A 24,018-nucleotide genomic window follows, 5' to 3' on the forward strand; every position below is an offset into this window, starting at 1 on the left:
TTATGTCTGTCAGACCATGCACACAGCATGCTGCTCCTATAAAGTGCAGAATTTCCAAGGAATGTAAGAAAATTAATTCTACTCTGTATTATTCAACTTCTTTCACACCATTCCCTTTGGTATCCCTGCTCCAAAATCAAACCTTGCTTAAGGGCCTGGCTTGGCTACTCTTGCCTGACCATTGAACAGAGCAGTGAAGTGCAGTATCACTTTCTTAGCCTAAAATAGCTTCATTTTGCTGGAGCTACCTAATAGAGACAAGTTAATAAATTGCAGCATTCCTAATTTGATACATTTTTGGTCCTGTTTCAGTTTACAGACTGTCCATTAGCAGACCCTGAAATCTGTGAACAAATACATTATCTACCATTTTACGCAAGTTTTTCAGATGAGTAATTTTTGATCTTCAGATTGCTCAGGCAGTTGCTTGGAAACATTTGTCTGTATTAGTTACACAAGTCATGTGGCATTATTTGTCTTTTCAGATTGGATGGCTTCTGTGAATAAGCAACAGAGCATGAAATGCAAATTTCATGATATAAAATTCAGAACTTGCTTTTGGCAAGGATTTGATTTATTACATTTAGAGCACAAGATGAAAACAAAAGGTTATCTCTGTGATCTGAATGACTTGATGGGAAGTGATGCCTGTACTACTTGGAGAAGTAATGGCATAAATTAAAAAACCAAAAAAAAACTTTCAAAGATAGAATGAGGTTTGAAATAGTCATGCTATAGATAAAAGAACTCATGCAATGGAAGTATTTCTGTTGATTAGTAGTTCCCAGGGATTAGTACTTTTCTAGATTAAAACATAGGTAGGTAGGTCAGAAAATCCATGGGGGCTCAAGTAAACTATTATTTTTCTTTTTTTAGAATTTTGAGCAAGTAAAGAAATAGAAGCAAATAGTTTTGTTCATATTGATGGTAACAGCCTGGTATCATTTGATAAGGTAGAAAAAAGTATTCATTGGTATTTCACTGCACATTATATAAAATACAACACAATCATTTTTCTGCTGATTCTATCAGTATGAGGGAGTTGGAAACTCACACATTTTCGCTTTTAACTTTGTAAAAGAACCACTTGTATTTGCCTAAGTGTTTCTGCACTGATAGTAATGATTTTTCCTCTCTATTGGATGCAACAATTTATAAAAGCAAAATCATTGGTTTGAAACTAAATATAGAATTTTACCAGCAGAGACTGGTCCTTTCAGTTGAAGAGAACCAAATATGGTCAAACAATGTTACCGAGCACTCTCAGACTGTGATCCGGGCTACTTGTACCAACTATAAATCCCACATTCAAAACGTAGCCGGAGTCCAGAAGGCTGAACCTAACTAACCCTGAAGGAGGAAATAGTGATAAAACAAGGAAGAAAAAGTTAGAAAACAACAGGGTTGGGGTTTTTTTCCCCAATAAAAATTCAAACCCAGAGTGCAAGGGCAGTAAAAATCATTTGCAAAGAAGAAATTATGTCTGAAGTTTTTTCTGAATTCTAATGTCACAAGCGAATATAAAAGTGCTGGGTCTGATTTTTAGTGACGCTTGTGGTAGCTGACAGAAACATATCCCACTGCTAATTATGTAAGGTCTCTGACTAACTTTCCTGGTACTCCCAGGCTTTCCCTGGTACTTTTCAGGCTGGCATCTTTGCTAGGAACAAATGCCAGTGGGTCCCAAACGACAGCCAGTGCCTGGCAGCTGCAGCCTGACATCAGAGCAAAATATTTGTGCCACCCTGATTTAAAACAGGCTCAGTTTTGAGTGGACCATGAGTAACCCATGATTAGGATCACATCCTTCTGCTAGCAGAGACAGCCCTGAGTGTGTGTGAGATATGGGTGTTGCTGTTTAATGCTCTGTCTCATCAATCCCAGCAAAGGCGCTGCACGGAACCAGCCAGCAGCAGTGGCACACTCTGGGCACCTCTGAGAGTGCAGTCAGATGCCAAGGGGTTATTAATGAACTGTTCAAACGCTAAATACAAACTTGTTTAGAAAACAAAGCTATCAATTTTTATTTCAACAAAACCAAATGCTTCAATAACCTCACATTTCTCCACTGCATGCTTTCTATGTTTCTATAAAAAGTCACACATTTCCTCAATGCCAGAGAATCACTTTTTTGTCTCCCTCCTTTCTCCAGCACACATCTCAGTCAGATCATTCTCATCCATTTTCAATAGCATGTTGTTCCCTTCATAACTGCATACAGAAACTTGCTTTAAGGAATATGAGCTTATAAATCACCACCCTTTGCCTGTGCTTTAAATCAGGCATTAAAAAAATAAAAATAAAAGAACCAACATCCTGGGCTAAGATTAAAAGCTGGATTCATGTTAAAGAATGGTGTCTTTTTACCATTGAAACTGAAGCTGTAGATTATTCTGTGCTGATAAAGTACTACAGTGGGCAAAGGACTTTCTCATAATGAACACTGCTGTAAAACAATCTATCTACAAGAAAGGAAACAAGTTTGCATAATCCATTTATGGTTGATTCAGCTTTAGAGGAATTTGTTATATAAATATATCTCACCCTGGGGAATTGTTTTGCCAAAATAACTAATGAAAGTGTTTGAACAACTTAACACTGATAATTAATAGGATTTTTCAGTATCACAATGGAAAGGGACTTCTTGCCATGTTTGTTAACTATCACATCAGTGAGAGACAAAAACTTGGCAAACTCCAAGAGCCAAACACATCACAAAGTGGAAAATGAATTAATAAATTGACTTAGAACATGCAAAATTGCTAAGCTGGTGACATGTTTTAACTGATCCTCAAAAGGTGTTTAACAATACTTTCTTAAAAAACATTCCACAGCTCAGTAATTATCAATTTTTAAAAATCTTAATTAATAGTTCAGTTGTTCAAGTGGCATCACTAATATTCTGCTATCATGCTGGAATATTTGAATAAACCTTATCAAGTCCCATTACGTTGTCATACACTTTGCTGGCAATCACAAGTAATGTTTTAAGTTTAGGTGTAAATATTTAATCACCAAGAAGGATCACAAGCTCATCAATAATGCCTTGCCAACTGCAATTCCCTAGAGACTTAAAGCTTACAGTGAACCTCACCTGCTTTTGTGGTCACATAATTATTTTTATTATGCTTTGTGGCAATGTTGGCTGCCAAAAAAGGTTGTCCTAAAATCCCAGTGTGACGAAAATCAATTTTCAGATGCAAATGAGGGTGCCATAGGTGACATTTTTCATACCCAATAAATTGCCTGTCTGTGGCTTTGAACTAATGGACACATAAACAAGAGAGATTGGTGCCAAGGTATTGCATTATAATCTTAGTGAAGTTTTATGAGACTCATGCTACAGGCTGCAAAGGGAAAATAAAACAGAGGGAGGGGGCAGGAACAATTTGATGAAAACCTGTAAGAATAGATAGAGTCTTTTTTTTATGTAGTATTTTCTTTTTTTTTTTCCCCTGAGCTCTGATTTTCCATCCAGGTCCTTCTGCCCTCCTCTCCTCCCACCTTTGTTATTTTTAATTTTAGGGCTCTTCATGACCCCTTCTGTCAGTCACGACTGTTCTCTCATTAAGATCCTCCACTTCTCTTCTTGTGTGTCCCTTACCTCTCTTCCCAATTTTTCTCCCAGAAAATTTGTACAAACAAAATTTCTTCCTGTCATTCATTTTTAATTCTGCCAGCACTGTGTCCATCTATCTCCCCCTCCTTGAGGTAATATTTAAACTTTCCAAAAAAAATAAAGGAAATACACTGGAATTCTCATTACCTTTAGAAACAACAGTGACTTTAAGTGAACTCTCTGCTGGTATCAGGCATGGCTACACTTCAATGAGGAGATCTGCATTTGCACCAAACAAACAGCTGGGATTTCATAGGCTTGTCTGAAGATTATCCTGAATAATTGTAGGTTACGGGACGGCCGGACGTAGACGGTGACGAGAGATCTCTATAGGCAGGTCTTGGGACACAGGCGGTTTATTGCAAAGGACGTGGGTATTGGGGCACTGCTCAGAGCTGCCAGACTCAGCTCTGAGCAGGCCCAAGAAAGCAAGAGAGTAAGTGGGTGAGAGAGAGAGAGAGAGTGTAAGAGCGAGAGTGGAAGTAAGAGCAAGAGAATAGAATGGAAGTGTCTGAAGTCCTGGTTACAATACAATAAATCATCTTCTGTACTGAATATTCTAATTGTCACTAACCAATCTAATACAAGATACAAATCCTATAGCATTTACATACAGCCTATAAGAGTTCTTATATTACCATAGAGTGTTACATCTTAACTTCTAAAAACTACTCTTTGGACCCCTTCTGCTGAGCTAGTAGGGTCTGCTCTGACCCTTGGACCTGCCTGCAAGCAGAGGGTATTGTTCAATCAAGAGGGGATTACCTTCAGTCGGCCATACCATTGTTTTCCAGTTGTTCAGTAACTAAGACTTGGTATTTCAAAAGTGGCTTTCATTTCGATGTTGCCTGTAGTTTTCATATTCCCAAAATCTTTTGTCAGGCAATCATATTTATAAGGCTTTCCTGTTTCATCTTCCCCAACATCTAATCACAAATTTCTTGAGCCTACGAATTTAGGTTAGAAGTCCTGTGAGACATTTACACTTGCAATACAAATAGAAACAAGATAAAAAACCATATTTTTATGCTATGTTGATAGTATTGTTTCCAACTATAGCTGAAATGAAAGATATGATTGCATAATAGTTTTTCAAGCCTCTTCAAAAGATTTAGGTAAAGTTCAAATCTTAAGCTTTTGAAACTTTAATCTTGAGATAAAGAACAATCTTTTTGTTATTTCGCATTTCTCTCCTGTTAGGAAAACATGAATGATACTAAAACGACAAAGAACTGAACCCTTCATCAGACTTATGCCTATGTATATCCAGCTACAAGAGCCAAATAATAATTTTGGGAAAAGATTTGAAAAATACCCATTTCAACCTCTCATCCTGGCATCTTTAATAAACAGCATTATTGCTGCTGATTCTCCTTAGCTGTGTTTTGAGTTCTGTTTGGGGTAAAAGGGAGGAAAAAATACTTTTTCTCCTGCACATTTATTTCCCTCCTCCTGAAAAATCCCTCTGAAGCCAAGAAACCTCTGCTCCCTGTCTTTGCCCATGAGCATCATGTTCAGAGCTGGAGAAGTGTTGGGACAATGCTCCCAGGCACAGGATGGGATTGTTGGCATGGCCTGTGCAGGGACAGGAGCTGGACTTTGACAATCCCAGTGGATTCCTTCCAATTTAGGATATTCTGTGACCATCAGCACAACAGCGAGGCAGAACTGGTGTCTCAAACTGTGCAGCACAGCTCTGTAAATACAGCTTTAAACCTGTGTTTATGCCACTGCTCTGGTTGGCCAAACATCATCCGTGGATTCCCCAGAGACAAGAGTTTACTCCCATTGCCAGAGCAACGCCGGGCAAGGCACGCAGCTGGAATTCAGGGCAGAACGCCACGGCCTTCTCCACCCTGTTCTTCTGAAAAGAGAGCCCATGGTGGAAAGTATGAAACATCCTGTTCCCTGCCTTTTACGGTCACCACAGACATTTGCTGCCCAAGCCAGTGAATATCCACAGCTTCTCTCTCTTCCATCACTCCGTTTCTGCATGGGCTTGTTAGACACGCAAACATTTAGAGAGGCTTTAATTCCAAAAGTCCACAAGTGGCTTCAGTGGTCAAATTCCCCGGTCAGATTAATTATCTCTGTCACTGCTGGCAGTGCAGGAAGTGTCTAATAGAAAATTCCCAGATGGTGGAGAATTACCTTCTAGTAAATTTACACCACAGAGTACCACAGTCTGCTCCTCCTCCAAAGAACCAGGAATACTTCACGGTTGCTCACACCACAAGTTGGTATCAGCTAAGATAAAACTCAAATTTTACCCAGTTTTACAGTACTTCCTTTCTGGATGCAGCTTCAAATTATATGGAAAAAAGATCTCCCCATAAGGCTACAAAATAGGTTTTGAAGTTTTTCTTTTGATGCTGAACAAGATTTGACCAGCTCCCAGCTTCAGGACATACCAGCCAAAATATTCATTAAATCAGAGTCACTAATTCAGCCGTGTAAAACACCACCAAAACAAAACTTGGAATAACTTCTTAGATACCAGATATGTTTATTACAAGTAAACTGGGGCAAAAGATGTACAAACAAGTTCTGACAGCTGGTTCTGTAGTCCTGATCTCTACTGCCACAGTCCAAAGCTATTAATTTATACAATAAGTTAATTTAAAAATAAAAGATATAAAGTACCATAATTTTATGAATCTTTATTCAACATAGAGCCCTAGGACTCAGTGTACCTTCATTTTAATTGTATTCCACCTGTAAATATTAAAGACTTAAAAATACTGGGATAAATTGAGGTAGACTTGCTTAAAGGTTCTACAAATAGCCCTCTATTATGCCACTTTTCCAGCTGTCTGCTTTGTTGACAGTCACTTTATTCCAGTTTCCCTGTAGTGAACATGAAACAGTCACCTAAAGAAAACCTTTCGTAATTAGAACAAGGCAGGTACTAAACCTATCCCATGGCTTATCTCTGTATTTGTAGCTGGAGTTCATTAACTTGTCAGCACCGATTCCTTTTGAATAGGAAAGTGAAATGAAAAAATGATGTGCAAATCAATATCAACTGTTAAGCCATGTTCTCATTTAGCACAGTGTCAGATATGAAATATTGAGAATCAAAATGAAAATTTCTGGTGGAAAAACTTGCTCAGTATGCCATTTTTATAAGGCAATTATTACAGTGAATTAAGGTAGTTGTCACCTATGGTAAAAGTTACAACGTGTTGAAAGTTAAAAGAAAATCTTCTAAACTTTTTGTCCGTTTGTTTTCAGATTTTTTTAAACAACATTAAGCTTGATAAATGGAAGAAGCATTTAAGAATGTATAATTCATGCTTATTAGTTGAGACAAAATCCGTGTAGCACATTCACATGTATCTAGAGAGAGACAGACACCTGCTTAAATGACTCCCACAGAACTCAGCATTCCATCACAAGTCCACTGATACTTTTGAGAAATGCACTTCACACGTGTAAATCTGTTTTCAGAAGATTACAAATTAGTCTCCTTGGACTAGATAATAATGATGCTAATGGGGTGTCAAAGATCAGAGGATATTTGTTGGAGATGAGCACAAGGTAAAGGCAAAGACATCCTGGTATGAGTTGAATTTCTTATTACCTTCCTAGGGAGAAACCAAATCAGGCAGCTCCACCTGGAGGACCACAGGGCACGTCCAGACCTCCAGGTGCCCCTGGAGCTGAGCTCAGATGGCCCCCACCGAGCAGATGGAATAAAGTTAAACCATGCAGTGGAACAGCCTCAACCTCTAAACTGCTGAAACTCCAGCAGCAAAGGTAAAAGGTCCTTGTCACCCTATACCCTGACTCCTCACCTTCAATGTGCTTATTGAGTAACTCCATAAGGGGGATTGGATGCAAAGAGGTATCAAAGTGAAGATCCTCAGCAGTAACACTTTTTGCTCTTGTCCAGCTTCGTTTTTTTCTGGAAGCTCCTTGCTGTATTTCCTGCATGTATTTCCTAAAGCCACAATCTTTCTCAGTGCTTCTACAAAGCTCAGTAAACTGAAGGAGAAATGCCAATGCAGGAGGTTTTTGGTCTCCCTTCATTCTCTTAAGCACACACCCTCAGACGGGAAAACAAAGTCTTATCTTCCCACTGTCTAAACTCGATGTTAATTCAAGTTATTTTCTCATTTTATAGTTTTAAAGAATGAGTTTTAATCAAGCCACTTATCTAATTCACAATTGTTCAGAAACGTATTTTCCATTAATAAAATGATCCTAAGTGCAGCCTAATGCATTGAGTGCCAACAAAAAGAAAAGACACACTAATTACCAGCACTGACAAGGAATTCAGAAAGCCATTAAACAAAAACAATAATTTCTCCCCCCTGGTCCTCTAACTATAACTCTCCCATATTTTTATACCATTGGAAGCTACAGTAATTATGTCCCTCAAGTAAATCATGTACTTTTCTGTTTAGTAGAGAAAAATTAAAGGAACCCCTTCCTTCTTGTACTTTTAACATATTCCCCATGTTTTTCCCCTAATTGAATTAAATATGACAAGTTAAAGAAGGAGAGATTTCCATCTGGGATACAGATGATTGAACTTTTCTGGCAGATGTTAAATTTAATAAATATCATAGGACTGAACAGAATCTTCTTTATGTTATTTACAAATTTGAGATATAATTTAAAAGTAATTACAGTCAGTACACAAAATCTGGGATTAAAAGCCACTGAATAAATGTGAAACTTCTAAGATCCTCTGAAGAGCTTCTTGATCAAAAAAACCATTAATTTTGCAGGAATTCAGCTGAAGGCAGAAGCAACATTAAAAATAACTGAAGAGATTTTTTTTTTCCTGTTTTGCAGACACAAAATATAACTGGCAGACTGTGACTACCCACTAACATTATGCACAATTAATATTACATATATCAACTTGATGCTAATAGTATCCAATAGACAGGACCGTACCATATGATAGTCCCACTAATGTATTCAGCTTTCCTGGCAATTAAACAACATGGAAGCACTAACAATTAACATCAAGGTCACCCTCAGATAAATTTTGATTTGGACACTCCTCACAGCAGATTTATGAGTGGATTCAAAGCTCATTAAAGTCGGTGGAACGACTCCTGTTGACTTAATGGGGATTGCATTTGGTGCACTGCTTGCTGTGTTTTCCTATGACAGATTAATTACACGCTTTTGTGAATAATCAGGCCTAAAATCAACTCTGTAACTTAAAGCTCTAAGCCTCGCTCACACGCTCATGTAGCTCTGTCAGTGATGAGTTTGAGTGTTATAGATGTGAGCCAAACTCAGAGCTAGATCTTCCACAGCTTTGACTTTTAAACTTTAAACTGAAGTTTTAACATCCCCTCGCCTTACCTCTGCCTGAATTCCCAATTTGAGGGTCAATTCTGGCTTTAATGACCAAACCAGCTTCAAAGAGATGGTTGTAGGGAGTGGAGGGAAAGAGAGAAAACCACGTAAGGACAACATAATACAGCAGCACAGAAAAGATGAAATTGTGTTTAAATAAAGTCAGAAAGTTGCTTAAGCTTCCCTGCACAGCCACGTGAGGAAGAAGGACGCAGTGTGAACCATCCACAGAAGAGCTGTACATTCACAACCCCGGGTGCCCTCTCAGTGAGAAACTGCATAAACCAAGAGTAAAACTATTTTTTCTCAGATGGATCAACTGGTTAATGCAAAGGCTATTCAGTTTGATTTAGTGGTGAAATAAGCGAGGAGATGGATGATTAATAACTCCAGGATGACTGCAAGCATTATCAGAGTTGTTTATTATGAAGACACCAAATTACTCTAAGCTTTAACTCTGTCATTCTTCAAGTTGCCAAGTTATTCTAGGTACTTAAAAAAAACCTAGCTGCAAAATAAGATGCAAAGAAATAATCATAAAAGCATCAAAATTGTAATGATCAACAAATAAGGAATTTTAGGTCCAAAAGGAGTCATTTGTCCTTGCAATGGCAGAATCAATTGTTGGGGGAGGACAAATGTAGATTTTTATCCTGTGATGCTGCATTAAAAGCTTAAGATGTGTGCTGAGATAGGTGTTACTGTAATAACCATAATAAATGTTCCTTCAGGATTGTGAAAATCAGCATGGAAATACTGGGGCAATCATTAGAGAGTATTATTGATGTGTCCAGTGGAGACAAATTACTAAACCCTTACTCAGGGAATCATCTTTTCATGTGAATAATTTCTCCTATCATGGCTCTCTCAAATCCACGCTGCTTCTGGAAGCTGAGGGAGAAGCTGATAGTGGGAAAACACCGGCAATATTTTGTGTCTCTGACACAAAAAAAAGAACCTTGAGTTTAGTTTTGGGCACAACTAAGTTTGATTTCCTCTTGGAATTGTCTCTGTTCCTTAATAAATCTGAGAGCTCTCAGGTGGATCTGGGGTAGTTGTCGTGCACTGACTGCATCATTCCTGGTGCCAGATGAGAGAACAACCATGGAATAAATGGACAATTTTTCTTCTGCACCCTACATCTCACACGTTCTTCTGGTTTCAGTAACATCTTTTTTTCATGATGGATTTGAGGACATTTAGGCTGCCATGGTAATTCTGATATCGTCTCAAAATCGCCAGGTCCTTTTCCCTAATCCCTCTTTTAAGAAGACTCTATTCCTATCCTGATGTGAAAAAGTAATATGAAATAAGTGTCAAAAATAAAGATATCTATGCAAATGCCTCGTTTTAGAGATGTTTGTATTAAGACAAGCACACACACATCCTGTCCCCATGTACTTAATTGTTGCACTTTGAGGATCTTACAGGATGAAAGCCACTTTATAAATGAAAGATATTACATATCCTAAGAGACATCTACTTATCCTTTATGATCGTGCTTAATGTTCTACTAAATCATGCTTAGCCTCTTGCTTTCTTACTTATATCCTCATTTACTACATGAATTTTAAATTCAAACCTTTCACAAAGGGTTTCCTTAAATGTTCTCCATACCTCTGGCACGAGTTTCCACACAACTCCATCAACCTCTGAAGATTAAGGCATAGGATTGGCACAGTTTTGTCTGTTCCAGAATACTTCCAAACTGGACTCAGAACAATAAATACTTAAAAAAAATATATGCCACTGCATGATGGTTTATCACTCATCCACAACATTTAGTGGATTTCTCCTTTTTATGCATAAAGGACAGTTAATGTAATAGATCATAAAAAGAAGCTAATTAAATTCAAGATATCTTCTGACAACTTATCCATCATTCAAGCTCTCATAAAATGTTTTAGTCACAAGAAATAAGTAGGTATTTTCTTGGCACTATGTGCCAGGATGAATTTTAGCTCAAATACAAGACTTTAGCAATCCTTGAGTAATTTCTCTCTTTAAGATTTGTGGAAGCTTTGCCATTAGGTCATATGGATGGCAGATAAGACCTCAGTGTGTTTGGAAAGAAAATAGAACAAAATTAGTGCATTCCAGAAGTACATCTGGTTCTGAGCTTCCACAAAAACTGAAGTTTCCACCACATCAAACCATGATGAAATGGTACCTGTTGAAGAAGCAGGGAGAACCAACTGAGCAGCCCAAATGCAGCTCAGGGCTGAAAGGAATTCTGGTTTTAGCCGGTTTTAATAAAATGCATTCATTACAAAGAATTTTGCCTGTTGTTTCAGATCAGTCTGTAAATAATTTGAAATCACTAACAAGGTCTGCATTTGTCTCAAAAATAATCTAATTTCACCTTTGAATCACTCCTAAATATATTCAACACTTGTCTTAGCTCTGCTTGCTCCTGAAGAGCACAAAGTCCCTTTTCCTGGGTAAATACATCCCCAGCTCACATAAAATCTGAATGTAGATTACTCATAGAGAAAGGCACTGAACACTCACGGAAGTTAACACCTTCTTGTTTCACAGTCAATTATTCATGTTTCCAGTCTATAAGACCATTTTTCTCTCCTTAAATAACCAAGTACTTCTCATTTACATGCTGAAGTTGCACACTGAGGGAAATAGGAGGGAAGCGAGCCCACACATTTGATCTAAGCACTTACACACACAGTGAATAAACTTAAGAGTCACACTTTGTCCAGAAAAGGAACATTAAATTAATGAAAACCACCAGTGGCTCCTGTTCTTTATAGCATTTACTCTGGTATTCAACACAATATGTAATTGTTGCTATGGCAACTGCCACATCTCTTGGCACCATAATAATTCTCAGATAAATGGATCTTTGTCAGAGCACACTCCAAAGCCAGTGTACATGAAACCTGCATTTCCTTGGTGCTGGGGAAGGGTAAAATCAGTGCAGACCTGAGGAAGCACAAGGCTGGCAATGGAGGTGAGGGGAGGCTGCAGAGCTGAGCTAAAGGGGAGTGTGGGTGTCCATCAAATCAGAAGTTCTCTGTGTGGCACTGCAGGGACACCCAAAAACTGCCAAGCAAAGGGGCACGGCAGCCACAGCCACACAGCACTGTCAGGCACAGCTCCTGCTCCCAGAGCTTGAGCTAAAGCCACTGGAATCTGATTATTTCAGCAGGTTCTGGATCAGGCTGAGGGGTAAAAAGGGAAAATAGGTGACTGGAATTTCTATGGAAAAGAGTGGTTAAGGAGATTTCTGATATAAAAGGAGCTCTTTGTTGTTTCCACAACAGCAAGTGGTCTGCACAGAGGATTTTTATAAAAATATAGTTTTAAAGGCAGCTAAATGACACTGCAGAACGACCCACTGATGAGAACAAGCTCTTGCTTTCATTGACATTAATCGAGATGTATTCTGTGAAATCCTAAATGTAGCAAGGTAGACTTTAAAATTTAAAAAATAGCATCTATTCAATGGTGATTATAGCAGGGAAAAGTAATTTATGAAAATGCCACCAATACACAGGTATCAAATCCTAAAATCACTGTTACCTCAGCTTTTTATGCATGAATTCCAGGTCAATATGTGTTTGCAGTGCGATAACAAAAGTAACAGGAGTGATAACAACTTAATAACTTAATGGCTGGGAGAATGTTAATATGTTAAACTTTCTGCCAAACTGAACACAAAAGTGAGAAAATTATTTTTTTGTTGTTGTTGTTTGATCTTCAAGAAAATCCTTCTTTATATGCCTGAAGGACACTTTCATATCTGAAGGCAAAAGATCTGCCCAGCTTTTCTGGAAATGGTATTCTATACGCAGTTTTGATCAGTTTAATAACTCAAACGTATCATAGATATTGATGCACCCCCTGTGACTTATTCTATTTTGTGCCTTAAATGCAAAACATGGTATTTTACTTATGCAGTGCATCCCTTTCTGCAGCAACTGCTATATGCAAAATCTAATAACACGGAACTCTTGGAGCCTGTTTGTCAATATCTCGTATGAGAGTCCATCTCCATACCTCTGCACAGTCATTTTTAGCCTGTTTGGAATTCTATTCTAAACAGAAAAATGCTAATATACGTTAATGGGAGCGATTGCCTACTATATCAGAGAGGCTGATTCTTGATCTTATTTTCCAAATAACTTATTGAATTGCCAGATGACTAAACTCAACTATTCACACTTCCTTGCCCGAATATTTTCTGCTGTGAGAGAATCCTGATTCATAATAAGATTATTGATCCGTTATCATCTGTTCTAAGGCAGAAAGCCATACATGTAGGATTTAAGGCTCTAGGCACTTTTTATCTCATATCCATAATATTTGCAATCTCTATCCTTTGGGGATAAGCAGAGAGCAAGGCACAAACAAGAAATGCTAAGGTTTCAATCCAAGGAGCTTAGTTTCATTATTTCTGTTTGGTACTTTAGGAAACATGCACAGCCAGAAAGCAACTTGCACAAAGGGTATCCATGCAGGCTGTGACTTGGTAGGAACGAGAATTTGGGTCTGCAAGGAAGTTTTCGCCAGGATACTGAGGCTGCTGTCACTGCTGTAACAAACACAGCCGAGTGCTGGTGTTGGGAAAAGCAGTGGTGTGACAAAGGGAAAAAAAGCAGCAGCTTTCTGCCCAGTCCCTGGCTGGTACAAAGTGCACTGGACAAAGTAGCAGGACTGGGGCAACTTCATTTCCTCCAGCCTGACCTTCTGCTGGAGATGTTTTTAAAGTTTGTCTACAATGTGCTGTCTCAGGGTGTGCTCCTCACTCTTATCTCTTCTTTTCTTTCTCCTGTTCCTTTTCTATCTAGTGCCTGAAATGTGTCCTGAGGGTTTGACAGTTTCTATTTAATCATTTCATCCTTCTGCATGGAAGACTGCTGGGCACCATACAGTGAAGTCACTACCAGCCTGGAATTCCCGAATATCTGCCTGCCCTGTTATCTGCTTTGGTGCCAGACTCTTGATATCTCACTCCCCTCCACCCCTCACCCTGTGTCTGTAATGGTGTAACAAATAAAAGTCCTAAATAACTTCCTTTGCTGTGGGGAAGGAAAAAAAAATTAAAAAGGCTGCCAACACACAGAAAGAGGCAGAGACAGATTGTTTCCCAAGGGTTCCTTTTAGCTCCCAGTATACTGAGGGTATGTTCATTAAAACCAGCATTAGATTTCAGAGGGGGAGCAGGACCAGCAGACACCATCTTATTTAGCCTCAGAGGACACAGTGTAAGTCCCAGCTTGTCACCTTTTGCAACTCACCATTTATTATGAGGCTCTACAAAGGCCTGGCTACACTTTCTGCCTTCCACAAAACCTGACTCTTTCAATATATACATAAGTCCACTAATGTCTGGACAAATGCTCAGATGAGATGAAATTTCCAACTTTCAGTTGTCCCACTTTCTCCATAGAACAAAGCAGGGATCAAACACTGGACAAGACACAAGTCAAAAAATAAAGAGAATGCTGCCAGCCGTTGGCTTGGCCAGTTTCTCCCCAGCAAGGGTTGTGTGAGTGATTTATTTTTCCGTTAGGGATTTGAGGTTTAACAACACTTTGAATTATTCAGAATGAATCCAAAGTTCATTTGGGGAATCCTGGGTGAATCAGAACATTTCCAGGTCTCTTTTTTTTCATATCCCCAAGCACTCCGGTCCTGACTGTGCGAGAGGGGATCAAGCAAATGCTGGGCAGAGCAGGGCACGAGCAGAGCTGTGCACATCCCAACACTGCTCCATGGGAATGTTCCACTGCTCACCAGTACCGCTCCATGGGGAAAGCTCCTGAAATCCCATTCTTTCACTGAGCTCTGATTGCACCAAACTCCAAGGGTGTACAGGCACATATCTATTAAAGAGTGATGTTACACCTTCCATAGGCTCTTCTGTGCACTCACGTTCAAATGCCTCTCAGAAATGACAGAAGATTTTTGGGAATAGTCCCCTTTGTCAAGACAGACAGAGAGCAGTGTCAAAATCATAGGAGGGAGGGGGTACCTCCAGCAGGCTGCAGAAAGCAACTCCAGCTGGAATCCGATGTGGAATCTGATGTGGAATCTGATGGATAGATTTCTGCATGTATGCCTATCTGTAGGTAGAGAGATTCACGGGGTTTAGGGCATGTGAAACATGCAGACATCAGGAAAAGCAGGAGTGCAGTATCTGCTCCTGCAGCAGATTGTGTGATCAGAGAGCGATGGCCAAGCTCGCTGATGATTGAGGAACCACCTCTCTGCCCACACTGTAGCCATTCAGGCCACCCCTGGATGGAAAGCTGCAGGCTCTGCAGATCTGTTGTGCTTCTGGCTGAAGAGGAGGAAAACAGGGCCCTCAGATGCAAATAACAGTTATATAGTAAGTGATATTCCAACAGCCACTGATTACACTCTGGCCATGAAGTTAATTTAGTTAATCACATAGGACAGATCAGTGAAGCCAGCTTGAATCATCCCCCATCTTTAGCAGGAAAGAACTGCACCCCTTCACCAGCAGAATACCAAAAGCTTTTCTGCACAGTCCAGATTGCACCTCTAAATAATTTCCATATTCATCCAAAATACGGTTGGTAGCAATCAGAAAGTTTTAGGAACTACACTCTGTTCCTAGGCTCAGACTGCCAGTCAGCACATCAGAGATCATTGTTGAGAGCCATTCCCAAACATGTTGGGAATCTGCAATTAGCAACATTAACAATGGGATTTCACAGATGTAGGTTACATGCTTTCAGAAGAGAAATGGCAGTTGCTGGCAGTGGGGAAATACTTAAGAACTACTTATCCCCTAATTAGACAAGGTACTGTTCTCTAAGTACCAAATGCTAAGCACTGCTCCAGCATGTGCTCATTTTAACCCCACAGAATTATGCTGAATTACTAAGGTTCCATCTGAGCATTTCTTAGCCAAGGCTCCTTGCATAAACAGATGGAGCAGTTCTGCTGTTTCCATGCTGACACATTTAGACTACAAAAGTACAAGATTAAGTTCAAATTTATCATAAAATCTCTTTAGATAGGACGCTGTAGTCTTTATATCCTTCTCAAGTATGACGAACAGAAAGACAACACTGTCTGTTTGGTGTTTAAAATAGGCAAATAGATGAAAAGGTTGGGAAGAAATTTTGGTTTAACAGCTACAGAGGGGTTGCTGAGAACAGAGTAGGACAGCCAGCCCCAAAGATCTTTATATTCCCTTGAAGAAGGGGATGATCCTCACTGGATGGATTTCCCAGGGCACATTAAGGCATCATGTAACTCAGCAGGGCATTGCAAACACCACAGATCCCCACACTAAATGGGTAATCATCTGGTTATGGGCTGAATATCAAAATCCAGAAAAAGGTGATGAATGAATGTTGAGATGATGTTGTGACATTGTCACCTGCAAGGAAAGGCTGGCAAGTGCCACAATATGCCTGATTTAGACTGGTTGTCTCTCTGTGAAGCAACACAAAGTGGTTGGAACAGAATCCAGGAGTGGGGCCAAATCAGCCCTGGCTTTCAAATGCAGTCTGGAGAGAGATTTCAACACTAGGCATCAATTAATATTTCTGGAGCATTCTGAGGGGAGACTCCCCAGAACCCAAACAGTACATAAGGAGAAAAGGTCACTGGCAGAGCTTATAATAGTCTGGGCAAATACACATCTGGCAGACCCTACTCATGAGACAAGATTTCCTCCAGATTGCAACTTCCATAGTATATCTGATAAGATTTCCCTTAGATTGTAGCTTCCATGGAATATCTCCCCTCACAGATATTGAAGGGCTGCTTCTCTAAGAAAACCAGAGCAAAACTTCAGAATATGATTATCAGAGAAGCAGATCTTTACACATAAACCAGTCCCTTGAAGTTTGACTCCAGACCTCCTGTCAGAGACATCTCAAACTCCTCTGTGGTTTTAGTGACTTTTAACCAGAGGATGATGATCCCCATTTTGAAACTGCTCCTAAGATTCCAAAATAAAACCATTTGAACACTCTTGTGAACGCACCAGAAGGAGCAAGACTTGCTAGTCTGAGGCACAGGAGAGCCAAGTGCCCAGCTTGCTCCTGCAAGTGGAGCTTTCGTACTCTGAATTTGGCAATCTCTAGTCCTAAAGTCACAGCTCCTCCACGTAAGAGACTCCCTCAAGTATGACTGTGTTAAAATTTAATTTGGTGAAGAAACGGCATATTTTAATAAAATTAAATTCCATTTCAGTGTTCTGATCAGCTTTCTGCAGTTAGACATTCTGGTTCTTTCTCTGCTGCTGGCAATCCGTATTCTCATCGTGTGCTGCTTAAAGTGCAGAGCAAAACCTTTCCTCAGCCACAGAGTTTCAGAAGTTTGTTCAACCTTTCTCCTCAAGATAATTTGTTTTTTTTTTAATGGAAGACTTAAGTTATACTAATATACTGTTAGGAATATAATGAGAATGTTGGCAATTGAACGTCTAAATACCAAATCAAGACAAGAGATCAGTCATTTTTATCGAGGTTTCTTTATATTTCTGTGAAATTATAGGTCTGTAAAGGTACCAGGCTTAATTGTCTAGTGAGCCTCTGTCTTGCCTGCCTCTCTCGTAAATGCCAGGACACAGAAGTGAAGGCTATCTCACATTTCCTTTTGTTACTTGCAGGGTTGTGAAGTAAACAATTCAATCAATTTGTGAAGTGCTTTATCCCTCAGAGAATGAGGTTTGTTCCACACTGAAGTTCAGGAGGGGAAAAGAAAGGACAAAGCATTCAGTGGACAGAGCAGAACAAAAATCATCAGGGCATAGAGACAGAGTGTGTGTGCTGCTGTTTCTGTGCAGATGTTTAAGCAGTTTACCACATAACAATGTCAGATAAGCAGACCAATATGAAAATTTAAGTCTCACAGCATACAATTCATTCCCATGTACTTAGACTTGGAGTGAAACATGAAGGTTCTGTAAATTCTAAGTTACACATTTAAACTGATTTTCCATTTTCAGTTGTGGCCAAGCTGTGATTACCTGGCATAACATACACTGGAAGAACCAGCCAATTTTAATACTTGGCCTCTTTCATTTGAACAAACTCTTTACGAATGTTTAGCATCTACACCTGAAGATGTAACACATCTTCCAAAACCCGGGAAATCTGCATCACAAATTAAACCAAGTGCTAAAATGTTACAGCAATATCTGCACTGAAGACTGATTTTGATCTCTGCTAACAGATTAAAATTGCTCACAATCCTAGGTGGCACATGTAAATATTTAGCAGCAGCATCTCCTTGGCACTTTTTTTTTTAATCTTTGGTATTTATCTTACCTTTAATGCACCACGTTTTTCATTTGCTTCAAGAATAAAGATTTCTGCCATATCCTCGGCGTGCTCCGACCGCGCGTGGACGAACAAGGCTCTGCCAACTTCTGATACATTCTTGAGTGCAACCAAATTCCCATCAAGTTCCACTGTAAAGTCTGGGTTAGAAACTTCAAAGTTCAATTTGTTGTTTCCCTTGCAGTCATCAAATTTCACTGGGGGGAGGAAAAAAAGGGGAAAAAAAGGAAAAAACACATTATAAGTATCCACTTTGGAACAAGTGGATATCTTTATGTTATTAGCTTGTCTACAGATCTGGGAAGAAATGTCCCTCACTCTAAGGAAAAAAACTTTCCAAGAAATTTTATATTTTCCTGACTCTACTTCATAAACAAATCTATGAATATGTACCTTCAGAAGGATGAAGAGGCTTTGACCATCAAAGGCTTTGACCCTTTTAACTGGGTAGGAGATAAACAAAACACTTTGTACGCGAGCCTTTTGGGATCACCCCAGTCAAACGCACACCCAGTTCCACAAATTGAGCAGTGGCAATAGAGACCTTGTTGTGCTCCTCATCACAGCCCAGGATCTCTAAAGGCTCTTCTGTGGCAAAGTGCTTTCAGATATTCAATACATCTTTAGGCTCAGCACGGGTTGTTTACAGAATATTCAGCCCCAGGTTACTGCAAAAGTTTTATAGAACAGAAAAACCAAACTGTAACATTTCCTGCTACTGGGATTGTCACACAGTTCGTGAGCTGCACTGTATCTAAGGATTGTGAGAACTTTTAATTGAACAGTAGCTGTCAATAATCCTGTTTCACTTTACATGGAAGGTTTAAAATATTTAGGAAGGCCAGTATAAAGAGGAAAGTGTCCCTAAAGCACAAAGGTTTGAGACTTTGTCTCAAATTTCTTCTCGGAGTCATTTTGTACAAAATACTGGATACAATGTTAGTGATTTAACTACCAGCTATTTAAGTAAGAGATCTTCACACAAGCTTGCAATTGCTAAATGAACTTTCTAGGTTTTGACGTCTCTGAGTAATATATTTTCATGTGAAAGGTTTTTCTGCAGACAATCTGTTTTGTATTCCCTACCTGCTCCTCAAGTTACTGCTGCTGCAAACTTTTCACTTACCTGTATGCTCTCATTATTTTACACTTCACTTCCACTGGATCTTTAAAAACTGCATTATGCTTTCAGAAAAACTACAGAAAGGAATACCAGCTGCATAAAATCAACAACAATGGAGTTTTACTAAAAAATAAAACACGCTGTATAATTGTTTAAATTCAATTTAATTGTTTAAAGTCTACACTTCTTGTATTGGGTCACTGTTTTTAAAGAAAGAGAAATAATTCCAGAGTCTATCATGGCCAATACCTAAACTCTTCCTGATGATGTAATCTCTACAACTGGTCCTAAAGCACAGAAATAGTCTCAGAGTGGGTGGCCACTCAGCACTCCTGGGAAGTTACACAGAAATCCTCTTCATCAACATTTTCATCTCTCTCCAGACAGACCAACATGAAGACAGGGCTGCCAGAGGACCTTGTGGAGATCCTTCCTTTCTGGGTATTCACTGGGATTGAATCCCAGAGTAGAACACCGCAGGGAAAAAGAACCATCACTGGTTCCAGAATTTACAACTTCATTTTATCATGAATATTGATGAGATGGGTTAGATTAAAAATTGAACAATGCCAAAATCTCAAGCATTCAAGCAGAATCAGGCACAAAAAGAAAGGTGAGGCACTATTTACCAAAGCAAGAGTGGAGGGCTGGCCTTGGGCTGATCCCAGCCTCCCACCCAGCCACCCCCTCACTCCCCCACCTCAGCAGAACTGGGGAGGAAGGTGGAAAAGATAGAGACAGGGAGGTCACTTACTAATTGCCATCACAGGCCAGAAGGAAGTGACTTGGGGAAAATTAATTTAATTGCCAATTAAAATAGATGTGGATGTTGAGAACAAGACAAAATTAAAACCACTCCACGAAGCCGTGACCCTGTGAATTCACACCAGACAATCCTCCTCCTGAGGAGAGTCCAAACACTGACAGACACCACAGTCTCTGGCAGAAAAACTCACCCAACAGCTGAAGGATCTGCTGCTGCACAAGGTTTAAGCTCAATTACATGTTTTTAACTAAAAACTGCTCCCATTTCCTCCACTTTACTTTAGGGCAAGAGAATTATCCTTGGATTCACAGCGGGACAGAAAACCAGAATTTCATCAGCTCATTTGCTGTTTCATTGAATTTTGCTGAAAGCAAGAGGGATTATAAATAAAAAAGAAACAAAAACCCTTTTCCCTCAGACACTCCAGTCTCTCCAGACAAACCTATCTCGGGCTGTCAGGTGGCAGATCCTGCCTGCAAAGTCTTGTACTGAAGTAGAACCAGGCGGGAAAACCACTGAATGTGGGAGCAGCAGCAGCTTAAAGCAATTTCAGAGTGCTCAGAGCGTGCTGGTGCCCACACTGAGGCTGGGAACGGCTTCCAGGAAGGGTCTTGTGCTTGCAGCAGGATTTTGATGGGAGGCTCCCTGAACAAGGCCTCCCTGGTGAAAAAACACCCATTGGAGTTTATGTTGTTTTTATGACAGGTGTTTTAACAGACTCACTTCAAAGCTACCAACCAAAGAAACCACAAAATTTTCCCATCACTACAAATGTGGGAAGATGAAATTCTCTATGCAAACCACTGTATAGATACACATATTGCTTAGATTGCAGCCTTTGTGAATTACAAGTCTCTTATTGTTTTTAATCCCCTAAAAATCCCAAAACGTAACTAAATAATAATTTAAAAAAAAAATGAAATGAGGTTTAGGAACTTGTTGTATTGGTGGCATCCCTTCCCACTGCAGAGGGTTTGGAACTGCATGACCCTTAGGGTCACTTCCAGCCCGAGCCAGTCTGTGATTCTCTGAATAAATATGTGCTTCTCATCATCAAAAACTTCTGGTGATTTACTATTAATAGCTCACAAATGGAAGAATTTAGCATCAGCCTCTGAGAAATTATGTCAAGAATAAAAAGTTTAAAAAAAAAGTTTAAAAAAAAGTTTAAAAAAGCCAAAGAAAACTATGATAAAGTAATCCCTTAAAACCAAATGTCGTCATTCAGAGCTGTAGCATCACCCAGCCAAACACTACAGGTCCCTTTCAAGAAAAGGACAAACTGGGTTGTACTTCTGAAAGAAGGAGGACCTGGCAGGGAGTGCACTGCTCCCACCTCACTGCTCAGTGTTCACAAACCCTGGCATTCCTGCATCACTGCCATCTGTGTGCTCTGGAGAAATTCAAAGACCACATGCAGATTTGACACATGGAATCAGGAGAAGTGCTTGAATCTATTCTATATTCCCTTGGAACTATGAATTTGAGACTTTAAAACCTTTTATATCTTGCTGTCTATTCATCTTGCTTTATGAAACCCTGCAACTTTTTCCAACAAGGGCCAAGGCAGAGCTGTTTGAAAGCAGGAAACTGGGTTTTTTTACCATGTCTCATCCAAAAGCACTGATGCTTTCAATTCCCAGTCCTACCACAGAAACGTATTTGGAGAGTATTTGGTGAGGTTAATAGCAAGGAGAAGGAAAGAAAATGAAAAGGCTCTGAGAAGAACTGATATGTAGGGGAGAATTCAGAAGTGGAAGGAGATGAAGTGATCGTGATGATAGAAAACATTGAAGATTATTTGGCCCAAGGGCCAACAGGGATGAAACTAAAACCAATTGTTAAGAGGGTTGAAGGGAACTGTAGCCTTAGATAAAATCCCTAGTCTGAGCTTGGGATCAAATGTGGACCTTATCAGGATGATGTCTCCTGGACAGGGCTGACCAGGGAACATCCCACAAGATTGAATTCCATTCCCAGTCATCCTCGTGGTGCTCCTCACTGGGAATATTTGCTTCCTTAAACTCATGTGACTTCTGGGGAAGAGCCAGTGCAAATACCCAAAACTTACAGCACTTGGACTGCCTGCAGCAGGCTCCAGGAGCAGCTACACAATCTAAGGAGCTGGGCCTGGAACTGACCACACTGGCCTTCCATGCCAGGCACTCAGCAGAGCTTTGAGGAATTTCAGCTTCATCAGATTACTCAGATTTCCCACCCACGGAACTACATCTATCTCTTAACCAAACCTGTACATTGTTAAAGCCTGTACAATGTTAATTAATTAAATACAAGAGAAATAGGATTTTTAGTCCTTATTCTCTGGTGAAAAAATTCTTGCTTTGTACATAAAGCCAGTGTAGAAATCTTTATGTAAAACCTATAAAGTGTGATTGATTAATTACTCCTTATGTCTCCCAGGTACCACCCAGTGTAACAAGAAATGAGACAGAAGTTGTGGATATCAGCTGTGGAAAGCGTCAGCCTGAGCTGCAAAGGTGCTCTCTCAATATTCAACACTTTGCTGCTTGGCAGCCCTGATAACATATGGTCTGTGTGGTGATGTTTGTGATCTTCATGCATTTGTTACAGAGATGAGGTGCAAGGAAAGCCCTGAGATGGATAATTGTCATTATTCCCACTGCCCACGTGCATTATAACGGGTTGGGTGAGTGGCAGCCTGATGAGAGGGGCCACACACCCCAAACCTCCCATGTGTTCCTGCACACTCGCTCTGTGTTACAGCTTAAGGAGCTTAACTGGATTTTAAACCCCTCAGAGCAAAGGCCACTTGTTTACTCTGTACATTCATGTTTGGTGCACAAAAGTGCAAAAAATGAATAATGGCAGCAGTTCAGCTCTAGCCCCAAACTAAAACGTTGGTAATGCTGCACCAGACATGACAAGTGAATGTCTCATTGACAAGAATTCAATGAGCAATTAAAACAATGATCTAATATTTATGTGAAGGTGGAGTTCTTCATTGACGCATCTATGACTCTTTTGATGTTCCCAGTCATGCTCCAGCTGCCAAATGAACATCTTTATTGTGCCTAATATGCCACATGCTATGAGACGTGCTCCAAAACTCCAGGCAAGCAAAATGAAAATACTGCCAAGCAGCTCCCAGTGAAAAACATGAGTGTCATTCATCACCCTCTGTTCATTTCTCAGCCTCCTGTGTTAGACTTTTACTCCTTTTTTTAAAATTCGCATGTGAATTGTACAGAATGTTGCTTTCCACTAAGCAATATTCATTAATAGCAATACCTGCATGCATCCCAAGGCTTTAATCACTGACTTTGAGCTTATCATAATCAAAAGACCTGTTGGAAGAACTTGTGAAGGATCCTAAGTCCATTAGTGCAACGATGAGAAAAGTTGTAACTGGAAATATTAACCTTTATAGATCTCAGCATGAAAACTCAGGGTCCTGGGACTCATCCTTTCAGTGCATCCCATTTTCCCTGTTATGATATATCACAAATGTGACGTTTCTACACCACTGTGATGTTTGTGATAATGACCCACAGATGTTTTAGAGGATACCATTTTATAACATTGAAAGGTTAGCAGTTGCATTTCTTGTAAACAACAGAAAAAGAAAAGAAGCTGAAATAGGTTTGTATTCAAAAGCATATGTTGGTCTGATATATTCCACTTCCAAAGTAATTTTTTCTGAGTTTAATTCTCAGAAGTTTAATTTGTTTTGAACAGAAATACTGAATCCATAATTTTCTCTCTGGTGAAATCTCCACAGAGGTATTCTGAATAAATAAATACACATATTTATCTATAAGCACACCAAAACTAGCTCTGTATGTCTCTATGTACAGGTATTCATATTTTTCTGTTAGCTGATCATAACAAGCAACAGAGTGGCTCCTCAATGAGGAAATTTCAT

At 39.6% G+C, this 24,018-nt stretch overlaps 1 protein-coding gene across 2 annotated transcripts in view; it reads right to left on the bottom strand.

Annotated features, from left to right (window-relative positions):
- The window catches only part of CDH13 (cadherin 13), a 447,757-nt gene that overhangs the window by 271,649 nt on the left and 152,090 nt on the right, over window positions 1-24,018 (bottom strand). For both annotated transcript variants that reach the window (XM_010403504.4, XM_019288275.2), the window contains exon 3: window positions 18,214-18,422. In XM_010403504.4, coding sequence (XP_010401806.1) covers window positions 18,214-18,422 — 209 coding nt within the window. The remainder of the gene's footprint in view (window positions 1-18,213; window positions 18,423-24,018) is intronic.

The sequence above is a fragment of the Corvus cornix genome, chromosome 11 (assembly GCF_000738735.6).
Source record: "Corvus cornix cornix isolate S_Up_H32 chromosome 11, ASM73873v5, whole genome shotgun sequence".
In the NCBI taxonomy this organism is placed as follows: Eukaryota; Metazoa; Chordata; class Aves; order Passeriformes; family Corvidae; genus Corvus; species Corvus cornix.